A 14,787-nucleotide genomic window follows, 5' to 3' on the forward strand; every position below is an offset into this window, starting at 1 on the left:
GGTTTGATATATAGGCCAACCGAAAAAAGCGGTTTGGGCCTCAAACCGAACCGAACCGCACCGCGCCCACCCCTAGAAAATGGTAGTGGCAGAGCCAGGATTTCATATTACGTGGAATTTAATTTTTTTTTTCGTTGTTGCTGATATAGAAATAAAAAATTTATAATAAACTACATAGAGAGAGAAAGATATCGTATCTCTTAACTATACATTTTCTTTGCATTAGCTATTCAAATTAGTATTAGAGCATGTTTAGCAGACTCTATTGTGGCTTCTTAGCTATTTTGGAGAGCATGTTTAGCTTTTTATCTATTTTAGCAGTTGCACCAGACTCCTAAGTGGCTCTCTATTATAACTTTTAGCTATCTCGCTCCTAAATATAGAGAGCAGGATGATGCGGCTCTCTATAATTTAAAACATTCATTTTTTTAGTTATTTTATATAATTTATAAATACATTTAAACTATTTAATATTCATTTAAAAAATAACATAAAGTCAAAACTAGCTAAAATAGAGAGCATTGATGCAGACGTAATTATAAAGTGGCTAGCTAAAATGATTTTTTAACTATTTTAGTTAAAATTTAACTAAAAAATGACTAGCATAGATAGTTAAACACAATTCTTAGGTTCACCCCTAGGATGAATAAGTATATTCACCCCTATTGTCGATTAGTATACTTTTATTTAATAAATTTATAATCTAACGGTCCATATCTTAAATTAGCTTTTAAAGATCATCTCTGTAAGAAATCAATCGAATCAGAAATCGTTTAATTATCTAATTGAATCAAACAAATGGATGGTTCTAACAACACTTACTACTATTATGATAAACTGTCCATGTATTTCATAGAAATGAATAACTGAAAGGTCTTCAATTTGATTGATTTTTTACAAAGCTAATCTTTGTATTACATTATATAAAATGAATGGTTGGATTAGAAAATTATAAAGTTATTATGCGTTAATCGACAATGGGGGTGAATATGCTCATTCACCCTAGGGGTGAACCTAAGAATTGTTCGATAGTTAATTAGTAAATGTTTAGGAATCAAAAGTCAAAAAGCATTTAAAATAGAAAATGCAGCATAAAAAGAAAGATATGGGAGAAAGTGGTTCTCTCGATACCAAGGGATCCGATGAATTCCTCCATATTTTCCTTGCATTTATTACTCATTTTAATTGTTTGATTACCTTAATTACAAATTGCTTAATAACTTTCTTTATGTCACTAAATACTGAAAATGAAAGTTCATGAAAAATTCATCCCATAAGAAACTGAAAGACAAGAAATTACTGTCCAAACGAGGCGTCAAAGTTTTGAAAACCAATGGTGTTTTTTCAATCTTTGGGCCGTATATTGAGGCGTGATGCTCTTTCTAAGGAAGCCTGATATTGGGCCCATTTCTCATTCGAGAACCCTCTCAGGTCAAAACTCAAAATTTTCAGTTTCCCGCCGAAAAAGAAAAGGGAAACGACGCTCCTTATCTTTATAACCCAAAACTAAATAAAAAATTGATTAAAAACATAAATAAAAATTATAAATGGCGCTTCGGTGTAAATGTAGATCAGAGACTCGCAATTAGCGATTCACTTTCCTTTCTCTTTCACTCAGAAGCATCTCGCTTCTTCTTCTTCTTCTTCTCTGATCTCAGTTAGGTTTCAAAGATAAACGAAGGCTCCGAGTCGACTCAGTGAAATTGGGGATGGAGCCGCAGGACGACGAGTCCATGGCCGATGGCTCCGACTCGGCTCGTGGACCGTCCAGGGGCCCAAGGCTGTTCATCAGAGAAATGGTCATGAGGAACTTCAAGTCTTACGCCGGCGAGCAACGGGTCGGTCCTTTCCACAAGGTTAGGGTTTTCCGGCGAAATTTCCTTTGTTACTTACTTAATTTTGTAAAATTGGAAGCTAGGGATTTTGTTTGTGCCCGCGAAATAGGAATTTTAGGTTAGGTTTGAAATTTATTTTGTTTATGTCAAATAATTCAAACATGTAGGGATTGAGTGAGCTGCGGAAGCTGGTTCTATTTGTATTTGTTTCAGTTAATTTATATATTTACTGATGTAGTTTTTATTTTTATTTTTTATTCAGAGCTTTTCTGCAGTTGTTGGACCAAATGGGAGTGGTAAAAGCAATGTGATAGATGCAATGCTCTTTGTATTTGGAAAACGAGCTAAGCAGGTATATTGATGCTCCTTCGGGTTTTTTGCATTCTTCTTTGAATTTTGTTTTACTTGTTTTTCGGAACCTAATTGTGCAATGTAATTGTCTAGATGCGACTGAACAAAGTTTCGGAGCTTATACATAACTCCACGAATCACCAGAATCTGGATAGTGCTGGAGTTTCTGTTCATTTCCAAGAGATCATTGATATGGTACTTTACTCTTTTCATGTTACTCCACAAGTCTGATAATAATTGAAAAAAATCAATCAATTTACTCTGATATTTAGTAATGATAATATGGTGATTTACAGTCTTGGCTTGCATTCCTATTTTCTTCTTTATCAGGTGGGAGCTTAAGTTGTTAAAATTTGATGATTTTTTCACACTATATCTGCAATTATTACAGGATGATGGAGAATTTGAAGTTGTTCCAGGAAGTGATTTTGTAATTACGAGAATAGCATATCGGGATAACACCTCCAAGTATTACATCAATGACCGTGCAAGTAATTTCACTGAAGTTACCAAGAAACTGAAAGGGAAAGGAGTTGACCTAGACAACAATCGTTTTTTGATTCTTCAGGTTTGATATTAGACATTCTGCTCTTCTAGTTTGTTTAAGGTTGTTATATTAAGAGTTTACTTATGATTACTATCAGGGTGAAGTTGAGCAGATTTCACTTATGAAGCCAAAAGCTCAAGGATCCCATGATGAAGGTTTTCTTGAATACCTCGAGGACATTATTGGGACTAACAAATATGTTGAAAAAATTGATGAAGCATATAAAGAGTGAGTACATTTGCCTGTGTTTTAGTTCATTGAAAAGTTTTCATATTTTAACCTTGCTCTTGAAAGCACATATTTTAATTTAGCCCCACATTTTATGTCTACTTGTTTGATGCAAAGCACGTACAGTTTTTGTTAGTTTGCTAGAAAGTGAAAGCTATGGAAACTTGTCATGCATGCCTATTTTACAGAAACAGATGGATATTTTTAGAAATTTTCAATTCAATAAGCACCAGAAACTAAAATGAAAGTGAATATAATCCCATGTGTTACTTATCTGATACATAACTTGGTGGCTTTACAAACTTTGGTTGCTGATGAGAACACTTTCCCCTACTTTTTGCCAAGATATTTGAAGGACAGATATTCTTTTGCTCATGCAGAATTCTCATGTTTCTAACTGTGCATGGTGTTTGATCTCATAGGCTAGAATCCCTTAATGAGAAGAGGTCTGGTGTTGTGCAAATGGTTAAACTGGCTGAGAAAGAAAGAGATGCCTTGGAGGTACGTATGTGCAGCATTGATAGGCTAGCTTCTGATATGTTTCATTCACTTTCTGACATGTCATTGAACAGGATGTGAAAAATGAAGCGGAAGCCTATATGCTGAAAGAGTTGTCACTTCTGAAATGGCAAGAGAAAGCCACAAAATTGGCTCATGAAGATACCACTGCAAAAATGGCTGATCTAAAGGAGAATATAACTAGCTTAGAAGAAAATCTAAAGACTGAAAGGTAAGTTGTGTTGTTAGTAAAGTTGATTTAAACTTACTTTTACTAAGGTGCTCAGTTATTGTTTAGGGAGAAGATCCAGGAGAGTAATAATGCACTGAAGGAGCTTGATTCTGTCTACAGTAAACATATGAAACAACAAGAGGTTTGGTTTACAATTCTACATGCATTTTCCGTTGTCACAAACCAAGCCTATAACTATGATATGTGAATTTCTGATTTGGTCACGTGACCAAAACAATTCTGCATTGTCAAGATATGACCAGATTCTGTGTTCTGGTTTCATTGAACTAGGAACTTGATAATGCCCTCAGAAGCAGTAATGAAGAATTTAAGGAGTTTGAAAGGGAGGATCTTAAGTATAGGGAAGATCTGAAGCATAAGAAGATGAAGATCAAGAAACTCAAAGATAAACTTCAAAAGGTAAGGAAGAGAGAGAGGGCGACATTCTTTAGTTGAAAGGAATAGATATAAATCTTACCTTTTGTTTTAACTACAGGACTCGTTAAAGATTGCTGACACAGAGAAGGAGTGTGAGGACTCGACAAATCTGATCCCAAAACTTGAGGAAAGTATTCCGCAACTGCAAAAACGATTGTTGGATGAAGAAAAAGTCCTAGAGGAAATTCTAGAGAATTCAAAAGGTGATTTCTTTTCAATTTTCATTGTTCAAAATCTTGAAATTTTCTTTGTTTTAACAGCTTCTGCCAAATCAGGGCTTGGTAATATTATTGCATACTTTTAATTTTACTGTGATGAAGTTAGTACGATAAACATTTGGTATGCCAGCAAAAGTCATACATGGTATTTACTTCGGTTAGGTCTAAATGTAATGGTTTTGGGGATTATTTGCATCTTAGTGAGATAAGGGCAATGAACTAATCATTAAATCTCTTTGATATTACCACCCCGGATGCTTACTTATTTCTCTCAATGTCTGTTGTAACAATGTTTTCATCCTTGGATGTGGTGCTCTTTCAGTTCCTTTTTCATCTTTAGTATCTGTTCTTCATATCACCGATGCAACCGTGTACCTAATTTTCTAATCCGTTATATGCTTTCCTTCTTTTCCCTCTTTTCACAAGCAGTGGAAACTGAAAAATATCGCTCTGAGCTTACAAAAGTTCGTGCTGAATTAGAACCATGGGAAAAGCAACTGATTGAGCACAAGGGGAAACTCGAAGTTAAATGTACTGAACAAAAGCTTTTAAATGAGAAGGTGACATTGCTATATTCACTCTTCCTTTTTCTTTTTTCTTTTTCGATGAGTAAAAGCATGAACTAATGGTGACACTGCTTCTCTAAATATGCTTAACCTCTTCCTTTATAAGTTGTATATAAATATTGGTCATGTGACTATTAACTAAAATTTCTTTGTCTTGCCACTTAACTTATCAATATTAGTTTGAGTATTGAATTATATTGCTAAAGGAAAATGTTAAAATTTCAGCATGAAGCTGGTCGTGCATCTTTTGAAGATGCTCGTAAGCAGATGGATGATATATTGGGAAGGATAGAAACAAAAACTGCGGGCATTGCAAGGATTCAAAGAGAATTAGAAATGAGCAAGCGCGAAGCAATGGAATTTCGCAAAGAGGAACAAGTCTGTATTATTAATCTTTTTTAGTTTCTTTTGATTATTTTTTAGTCATTCTGTTGCATAACAAGGGATGTGGTGATAACATGTTGTCTCTTGCAGGAATACATCAGAGAACAAGAGGCTCTCATTCCTAGTGAACAGGCTGCAAGACAGAAGGTTGCAGAACTGAAGTCTGTTCTGGATTCTGAGAAGAGTCAGGGAACAGTTCTAAAAGCAATTCTACATGCTAAGGATTCCAACCGGATACCGGGAATATATGGACGGATGGGCGATTTAGGTGCTATTGATGGTGAGTACTGTGCATTGAGGGTTTCTGTTAATTGCTAAAAACTTGTGTTTGTGTTCTGAAAGGCACGTACTTCACATACCTCTTTATGATTGGGAATTGAGCTTCTTTTGTTGTTGTTGTTATGACCTTGTGTTCGCAGCAAAATATGATGTTGCCATATCAACAGCTTGTGCCGGACTTGATTATATTGTGGTGGAAACAACTATTGCAGCACAATCATGTGTTGAGCTACTCCGGAGAGAGAACCTTGGAATTGTGACTTGCATGATATTGGTATTCCTCCATCTCACAGTGTCATGTAGAACTAATCATAACATTTATTCGTTGTTCTAAGCACCTAAACAACTTTCTTGTGGGAGGTGGTTTGTAGGGCAGTTCCATTGAATTGGAGGATATTTATTTAAAACTTTGTAAACTAGCTTTTCATAACTTACCAAAGAGACCACTTAGAACGAAACAAAGTGAATCTCTATAGACTGCAGAGTTTAGATTGAACACATTTTCAACATATTGGACTGAGGCAGGTTGCAATCATTTCAAATTTTCAATACTACTTTTAAAACATTAGGTTTTACTCTGAGGTGTGAGTTAATGAATAACAAATGAAGGTTATGTCTGGTAGCCACTTTTTTACTAATGGCAGGGAATGCATTGCAGGATGTTTTTTTTTGGGAGTAATGAGACTCTGACTTTAATATCTCAGGAAAAGCAAGCTGATCTCTTACCAAAGTTGAAGGAGAAGATAAGCACTCCAGAAGGAGTTCCTCGCCTTTTTGATTTAGTTAGGGTGCAGGATGAGAGAATGAAACTTGCTTTTTATGCAGCATTGCGAAACACTGTTGTAGCTAAAGATCTTGACCAGGTATATTTCAATTTTTGCAATGATCTCTTATATGTAGGTGAGTTTTAATTTGTTTTGAAAATAACTCCAAACTTATTTTTGATCTGATTATCTCCGTTTTCACAAACAGAATTAGCAATCATTTATGACTTACTTTGCATCTTAATAAAGTTTATTCTGGTCGGGCAAGCTATTAAATGGCACTCTCAAATGTTAGGCAACACGAATTGCATATGGAGGGAATCACTATTTTCGGCGAGTGGTAACACTTGATGGTGCACTATTTGAAAATTCTGGCACTATGAGTGGCGGGGGAGGTAAGCCACGTGGTGGCAAGATGGGCACTTCTGTTCGTGCCACCAGTGTGTCAGGAGAAGCTGTTGCGATTGCTGAAAAGGAGCTTGAAGCCATGGCTTCTTCATTAAATAATTTGCGCCAGAAAATTGCTGATGCAGCAAGGAGATATCAAGCCTCTGAAAATGCAGTTGCACGCTTGGAGATGGACTTAGCTAAAAGCCAGAAAGAGGTGATTGTTATTATGGATTGACCAAGGAGGTGTATATCTGAGTTGAATTTTGTTTTGATAAAAATTTTCTTTTTGAATAGATTGACAGCCTGAATTCGCAACATGATTATCTTGAGAAGCAAATTGGTTCCCTGGAGGCTGCATCACAGCCGAAGAAGGATGAGCTTGAGAAATTGGATGAACTCAAGAAGCATATTGCTGCAGAAGAAAAAGAGATTCAGAAACTTATACAAGGGTCTCAGCAGCTGAAGGAGAAGGTGTGGAACTCATTTACGACTTTTGTACTTGCAAGTAGTAGCTTGCTTACTTAGATTGAACAACAAAACAGTCATATGTTGAAACATTGATATGTGGTTTATCTTTTGGCTTACCATGTCATTGAATTTTCAATTTCTGAGAATGACTGTTAGAAATTGCTGTGAATGATTGATACATTTGCATGCTTGGAAATTATAATATGGTGTTGTAAATGTATGCACACATACATACAAAAGTACATACACATTTCTTATTTTAAGGTCTGATTGACTGACTGGTTCCTGGTTGCCTGTGTTTTTAGGCCACGAAACTTCAGAGCAACATAGAAAATGCTGGAGGTGAGAGGTTAAAAGCACAGAAGTCAAAAGTCAAGGACATTCAGTCTGTAAGTATATGCACCACTATGAAATACCTGCACCACTGTAAGGGAGTGTGTTTCCTAACTTGTGCTTCTCAATTGTCAGGATATTGACAAAAATAACACTGAGGTTAACCGTCGCAAAGTCCAAATTGAGACTGGCCAGAAAACTATAAAGAAGTTAACCAATGTGATTGAAGAATCAAAGAATGAGATAGATCGACTTGGTAAGGAGAAGGAAAATTTGTCTGGCAAGTTCAAAGAAATAGAAAAAAAGGCATTTGAAGTTAAAGAGAAATACGAGCGAACACAGAAGGTTTACATTTTTTACTTTATTCTTATGCAACCTGGTCAGTTATATGGAAAGAAATGTGTCTTACTGCTATATGATTTTCTTTATCTTTTGCAGCTGATTGATAATCATAAAGATGTGTTAGATAAAGCGAAATCTGACTATGACAATATGAAAAAGACTTTGTATGAATTGCGGGCATCAGAGGTACTATGACATAAAATGCATATCCTTATGGTTCTTTCTACTGTACTGAAATTAATACCATTGTGAAAATCCACTAGTGGCATCTAGCCACAAAATCTACAAAAATGTGATGTGCGAAGCAGTAAGCACAACCGTAGAATTTCTAGTGTAGTGGTGTTAGCTCAGTGGTTAGAGCACCCACTACCTAAGATTGAGGTCATGGGTTCGAGTCACCATGGGGGTAGGAGTGAAATCCTTTGATCCTCTTTAAAAAAAGTTAAAAAAAAAAAAAAAAAAAAAACTGTAGAATTTCTAGTTGGATTTGTAGTCGATCTCATTATATTTCCTCATCATATTTGATCTCGATCATTATTTGTATTTCATAGTCCCAAATATGTCATTTCAGATTTCTGCAATTATCTATGTTATGTCTATTTTATCCGGTCATTGTTTTATTCCCCATTAACACCTTGAAAAATATCTCTGTGTCACAGGGTAATGCTGTTTTTCAATTACAAGAAAATAAGAAGGTATACAAGGAGCAGGAATTGAAGGGAAGGCATTACAATAAAAAGCTTGATGACTTGCAAACTGATCTTATGAAGCATATGGAACAGTACGTGAATTGAGAAATCCTTGTTTAGAATGGTGTATTTGACATTTTAACATTTTCTATGTTACCTTGTTTACAGAATTCAGAAAGATTTAGTGGACGCGGAAAAGCTTCAAGCAACCCTAGCAGATGAAATTCTTAATAACCCTTGTGACCTTAAAAAGGGCCTTGAAATGGTAGCGCTTCTGGAAGCACAATTGAAAGAGATGAATCCGAATCTTGATTCAGTCGCAGAGTAGGTCTTCCCTTTATATTGGCTGTATTATATTGCTGATTTGATTTTGTATACACAGAGCTCTTCTAACTGCTTCAATCTAATAGGTATCGGAGAAAGGTCTCATTATATAATGAACGAGTTGAGGATCTTAATAGGGTCACTCAACAGCGTGATGACATAAAGAGGCAGTATGATGAATGGAGAAAGAAGAGGCATGCCACCTTTTTATTTTTATATGCATTGCCTCTTTTCAAAGCTGTAACTTTAACTGAACTGAAATATTTTGATTTGTGTAGGTTGGATGAGTTCATGGCAGGATTTAATGCTATATCTTTGAAGTTAAAGGAAATGTATCAGGTTTGTCGGCTGTTACCTCTCTGTCTCCAGTATTTTATGGACTCAATGTTTCTACCTTTCATTTTGACACTACAATCTCAAAAAGAATATGTAGTTACAGTTCTATCTCTACTTTGTTTGGTTTTCTCACATCTGTTTCCTAACTTTTGTCATATGCACATAGATGATTACACTGGGAGGTGATGCAGAACTTGAGCTAGTGGACTCTCTGGATCCCTTCTCTGAAGGTGTTGTTTTCAGTGTGAGACCACCAAAGAAGAGTTGGAAGAATATTGCAAACTTGTCTGGTGGTGAAAAGGTACTCTGGGTATTTTCAACTCATTGTTCTTTGACTCCAGTTGCAATACATATGAATTCTATAACGTTGCTACTTTCACTGCTTGCAGACGTTGAGCTCATTAGCTCTTGTTTTTGCACTGCATCATTACAAGCCTACACCTCTTTATGTAATGGATGAAATCGATGCCGCCCTAGGTACTTTTAATGATTGCTTGAGCAGTTTATGTACGTTCATTCTTTTGGCCAGCATTCATCTCATCTATATGGTTATGGTTCATGTGGTTTTGCAGACTTCAAGAATGTCTCTATTGTGGGTCATTATGTAAAGGACAGGACCAAGGATGCACAGTTCATAATCATAAGGTTAGTTGATTGGTCTTGCTGAAGGGTAATTACTGGGTTCACTGCTATGGACTTATTTAATATGTTCTTTTATGTTTTATGCAGCCTTAGAAACAATATGTTCGAGCTGGCGGATCGACTTGTTGGGATATACAAAACTGATAATTGCACAAAAAGCATTACCATTGATCCAGGGAGGTTCGTGGTTTGTGAAAATGCAGCTGCTTGAAGCAATTTGCATGTCGAGATCAAAGACAGTATCAGGCCACAATCATTTTCTTACGGCCCTGTATATATATTAGGTGCTCATGTTTTTCTTCTCTTCTCTGATGTTGGCTACTGTTGGTGGCTTTTGATTTAGGTTGTAAACTCAAATATTATATTTTTCTCAGTAAAATGCTTTGGAGCTTTTAACTATAGCTTCTCGTAGTGAGTCTTATTATCTGATTGCTTTATCTTTTAATTGTTAGGGCACAAAATAGAAATCATAAATATGTAAAATTAGGTAACACTCAATCTTTTATTATTGAAACTCTAGTAAAACACAAGGGATAGCAACGGCAGTATCAGATCTTCAACTTGGACAGTTGGTCTGTTTGGGACTTATCCGCAAAACAGTAGAACTCACTTGACGTTGAGGGTGTGTCTGAAAACACGAGCTTCCATATCTCCGAGAAGGCCTCAACTATGACTCCTTGATAATGGCGCGAGTTCAAGGTCAGGAAGCAGTGTAGCAGCTCCTCTAATTCTCTTGCCTCGAAAATCTGCTTCTCCATTATCATCTCCATCATCGACCTCTTGAAGTCCTCGAACGGATCCTCCGACTTCTTCACCACTGCCATGCTGTCCTTTACCATCCCTTTTCTCCTGCACACTCTCATCGGCTGGAACACCGACTTGATCTTCCCTATCTCACCAGTTGATGATTTCTCTGCTTCTTTCCAGTTCTTTGACACGCATCGGTTCAGTCTCCTAACCTTATAATTGCTCTTCTTCGTTTTGCTACTTTGTTTGTCTGATACCTCGCTTATAGTCTCGAGCACAGCTGAAAAGTCTGTCGAGAAGCTTCTCGAAGAATAGATTGGGGTTTCGCTCTCTTCATTCTCCTCTTCGCTGCTAAACCAGCGGTTACTGCTTTCCGATGAAGGAAGACTGGCTTTCGCTTTCGGTTTCTTCCTCCTCTTCTCATTGCTGCTCTTGTTCTTCTTATCGTTGTAGTACTTTTCAGTCATCAAATGCGGCGTTGCATTAACTTCATACTCTGGTGATTCGATGCTGGAGTACAAGAGGTCTCGTGTCCATGACCTAGACCCGCTGCATCCGCAGCCGACCGCCGTGGTGCCGGAAGACACGTGGCGCTTGACGGAAGTGTTCTCCGGTGTTGATGGTGGTGGTCCCGGCAGGATGATGCTGGGGTAGCCGATGTCCTCGACTTTCGGGTTCATCGGGGACAGACGGTAAATTGCTGGAACTACCGCCGGATTATTGGGGTTGTGTTTAGGACGGCAAAAGTGGATCATAGGAATAACTCGAGGGAATTTGAGCTTGAGCTTGAATCGTTTATCCATCTTAAGTGGAATTGAGATGGCCAAGTCTAAGCCTCGGAGGGTTTTGAGGTTGAAGGTAGCTTGCAGAGTTGGGGATGCTCGAAGGATGATTTGGGGTTCGATATTTATTACGACTGAGGCCGGCCATAAACAGAGACCTGTATGAATATATATCATATATGAACATAATAATGCAAGTGCTGAAAGCTACGTGGAATTCCGTAGCGATTGTTAGGTTCGAAGATGGGTGTAGTATATGGTTTGTTTGTAATAATCAAATTATTGGATGGTCGAATGAAATTCCATAGCAGCCTCAGCATGGTTGAAGTGGGTGTCTGGGTGTACTACTGTATACCACTGGTACGCGTATGTTGTTGTTGACGAATTCCATGCAACACTCAAAACTGCAAAGACTTTATCAGCTAGGGCCATATCTATACTATTATTTTTTTTTTTTTTTTGAAAAGGATATCTATACTATTATTAAGAAAATAGGTTTTGTTAGCCAAAATAGGTGTGAAAAGACAATAAAATCCTTAGACTTTATATTAATTTGAAATCATTTTTAATAATTAAATAGCAAAATTAATTCAACTTAGCATCAAATCGATACAAGAGAGACTTCTTGAGGGAGGAGCGTCTAGCTTTAGGGAGAGAGAACGCGCCTCACGCGCGGAGACAAAAGTGAGATCGAGAGCTCTCTCTCCCAGCCGAACGCCGGCGGCGCCCCTGCCGCTGCGTTTCGGTCCGGGAGGGGATGGTAACGGAGGCTAGCGGCGTGGCTCTATGGCGGAGGTCTGGCTCAGGGATGGAAGTAGGCGGCTTCTGCTTGGATCGTGGCGGGGTGATTAGATCTGGTTCCTTTCATCGTGGCGGGGTGAATAGATCTGGTTCCTTTCTTCTTCGATCGTGGGTGGGTGCTGCCATGGGCTTCCGGCGTCGTGTGATTTGCCGGCGGGGCTCGATTTGCCGGTTGTTGCAGGTGTCTCGGGTAAGGATGGATGTTTGCTGGTGGCTGGGTTCTCGATTTCATGGAAGTGACGAGCACAGTGGGGTTCCGATTCTTCTCGGGGTTCGATCTCGGACGCTGGCCACGTTCTGGTGTGGTTGGCTTTGTGGTGTGTCGGTGCTGTGGCGTTGGGTTGCGTTGCGGCGGCGGGGCAGTGCAAGGTGGAGGGACGGTGGAGCGTGCAGGCACTGGCGGCGGCCTTGGTGGATTGTGGTGATGCCTTGGTGGATTGCGGCGCTGGAGTCTTGTGGGGAGTGGTGGTTGGGCCGGGCCGTTGGGTTAGGGCCTCGCTATTTGGGCCTCCTTTTGTCTTTAGTTTTGTTTTCTTTGTGTTTTTCAGTTTTCTGCATGTGTTAATAAGTCCCTACTCGTTAGGGTTGGTGTCATGGATTCTGACGAATGGTTTGAGTTGGATGGTTGGTTTAGGGTTAGTAGGGTCCAGTCTTTTGCCGGCTTTTGGCCTCGCATTTTATTATCAGCCTGTGCTGAGGTTTCCGGGAGATTCTGGGATGGCCCGCCCTATAGTTATCTATTGTGGCTTGACCCCATCCCAGTCAATGCTAATTCTTTTGGCCTCTGTAACTCGATTAGCCATCCAATTCAGTCTTCGTCGTTGGATTCATTGACAGTTCAGTTTAGTGTCTTCAGAGTATGTTGTGCAGTGCTAGTCCGGTGCTGCTTTACTCAATTGTAAACCCGTGTTTGGGTGCTGTAATTGCGGCAACGTTGTAATTGCAGTTTTAATGAATGATATTTCATTTGATCAAAAAAAAAAAAAAAAAACATCAAATCGATTATAATGATCATTCAAAGTTCAAAATAATCAAATACCAACATATACGAGCATTATCCATACAAAAACTATCAATCCAAACCTTATGGCTTTACAAAACTTGAAATAAGTTCAAATAAGTCAAGAAGATTGAGTAATTGGCAAATATAAATATTAAAAATTATCACAAACAACCTATCAAAAATTGACTCGTATATTAAAAATTTAATTTAAATTATAAATATAATTATTTCGGGATGGGATGAGATGAGCTCGGGATTGAAATTACAATCCCAATCTAATCCCGATCACCAAAAAAAATTAATGATCCCGTCCCATATTGCCCGGGATGGATGGGACGGGTTCGGGTTCGGGATTTCGAGTTCAAATGCCCAACCCTAATAATTATAGGGTCCTTGACCCAAAGCAAAAAATTGAGCAAATGTATTCCCACTTACCCCACCAACAAAATTTTATTCATACTCACCCAATTTAAAGTAAAATGTCAATTTTGCCCTTAAGATAATTAATAAACTACAGCCTGCCACTCTCTCTCTCTCTCTCTCTCTCTCTCTCTCTCTCTCCTCTCTCTTTCGTCAGCACCGTCGAGGCTCAATCCGAGACCACCGAAATCGCGCCGTCGTCGTCGTGCAGCACGGTTTCGACTCAGACAGTGAAGCACTGTTTCGACTCAGATAGTGCAGCACAGTTTCGACACCGACGTGCAGCACGGTTTTGACTCCGACGTGCAGCACAGACTTCTACTTCGACTCCAACATGCAACCCAAATTCTGATTCCGGTTTCTGACTTTGACGGGCAACACGGACTTTGACTCCGACGCTGACAGCCGGGCAACCGTTGAGCTAGGTCTCTCACAGTGCAGGTCTACAACCGGCGAATAAGAAGAAGAGAAGGGGAAGCATATTAGCAACAGAGGCCGAGAGCTTTTCTCTAGATGGTTTGCTCCGATTTGGTGCCCAGAGCTTTTCTCTGGGTGCTCAAATCAATTTCTTTCTTTTTTTTGGTAAAATTGGGGCAGGAGGCCTAGAAAGATAGAAAAATGAAAAAAAAAAAGTTCTATTAGGGCAATAAAGGTTTGTTAAGGGTCTATTGGAGGGCAATAGACGTTTTAAATTGATGTAATCTCCTTATTTTTTTTCTTTAATCAAAGTTTTATTTGTCTAAATTTAGGAAGATTCCCCATTCCGATGACTGAAAGTTTTATTGGAGGGAAATAGACGTTTTGAATTGATGTAATCTCCTCGTTTTTTTTTTCTTTAATCAAGGTTTATTTGTCTAAATTTAGGGAGATTAGTTCACATTCCGGCGACCGAAAGTTAAGGAGATTAATTGGGCAAGTGGGAAAAAAATGCCTAAAATTGGGGTAAATTGACAAAAACCCATAATTATAAAGTTATATATTATGATCCAAGAGAACTTAGTCCCCTACGTGGTCTCATCAGCCCTTTGCACGCCTCTTATTTGTTTAGTGCTTTAATTTGTTGGTTTATTTTTGTATGAACTTCTTATAATCATTTTAACAAACATCATCCTATCTCATTCTTCTATCATGCACACATATATTACTGTTAACTTTTAAATAGCTAAACAC

The 14,787-nt window shown here is 38.2% G+C and overlaps 2 protein-coding genes across 3 annotated transcripts; one reads left to right on the forward strand and one right to left on the reverse strand.

The window, feature by feature from the left end:
- The first annotated feature begins 1,545 nt into the window (after window positions 1–1,545).
- On the forward strand, window positions 1,546–10,263 carry LOC133740207 (structural maintenance of chromosomes protein 4-like). 2 transcript variants are annotated; one of them, XM_062168143.1, is made up of 28 exons: window positions 1,547–1,856; window positions 2,098–2,187; window positions 2,280–2,381; window positions 2,578–2,754; window positions 2,831–2,961; window positions 3,384–3,462; window positions 3,534–3,691; window positions 3,758–3,833; window positions 3,983–4,111; window positions 4,188–4,332; window positions 4,777–4,907; window positions 5,139–5,291; window positions 5,388–5,577; window positions 5,717–5,850; window positions 6,281–6,439; window positions 6,636–6,944; window positions 7,025–7,201; window positions 7,504–7,587; window positions 7,667–7,876; window positions 7,970–8,059; window positions 8,533–8,654; window positions 8,731–8,886; window positions 8,973–9,080; window positions 9,165–9,225; window positions 9,389–9,523; window positions 9,612–9,699; window positions 9,795–9,867; window positions 9,952–10,263. In XM_062168143.1, the coding sequence occupies exons 1-28, from the start codon at window positions 1,710–1,712 to the stop codon at window positions 10,073–10,075; spliced, it is 3,738 nt and encodes a 1,245-aa protein (XP_062024127.1). In that variant the 5' UTR covers window positions 1,547–1,709; the 3' UTR covers window positions 10,076–10,263. The 2 variants fall into 2 exon arrangements, with proteins under 2 accessions (XP_062024126.1, XP_062024127.1); XM_062168142.1 differs by having other exon boundaries at window positions 1,546–1,856; window positions 8,973–9,225.
- A 79-nt stretch (window positions 10,264–10,342) lies between these two features.
- Window positions 10,343–11,718, reverse strand: LOC133740208 (transcription repressor OFP7-like). Its single transcript, XM_062168144.1, has one exon. It carries the CDS (start codon window positions 11,568–11,570, stop codon window positions 10,413–10,415), a length of 1,158 nt encoding a protein of 385 aa, XP_062024128.1. The 5' UTR covers window positions 11,571–11,718; the 3' UTR covers window positions 10,343–10,412.
- Between the last annotated feature and the right edge of the window lie 3,069 nt (window positions 11,719–14,787).

This window comes from Rosa rugosa, chromosome 3 (genome assembly GCF_958449725.1).
Source record: "Rosa rugosa chromosome 3, drRosRugo1.1, whole genome shotgun sequence".
Lineage (NCBI taxonomy): Eukaryota > Viridiplantae > Streptophyta > Magnoliopsida > Rosales > Rosaceae > Rosa > Rosa rugosa.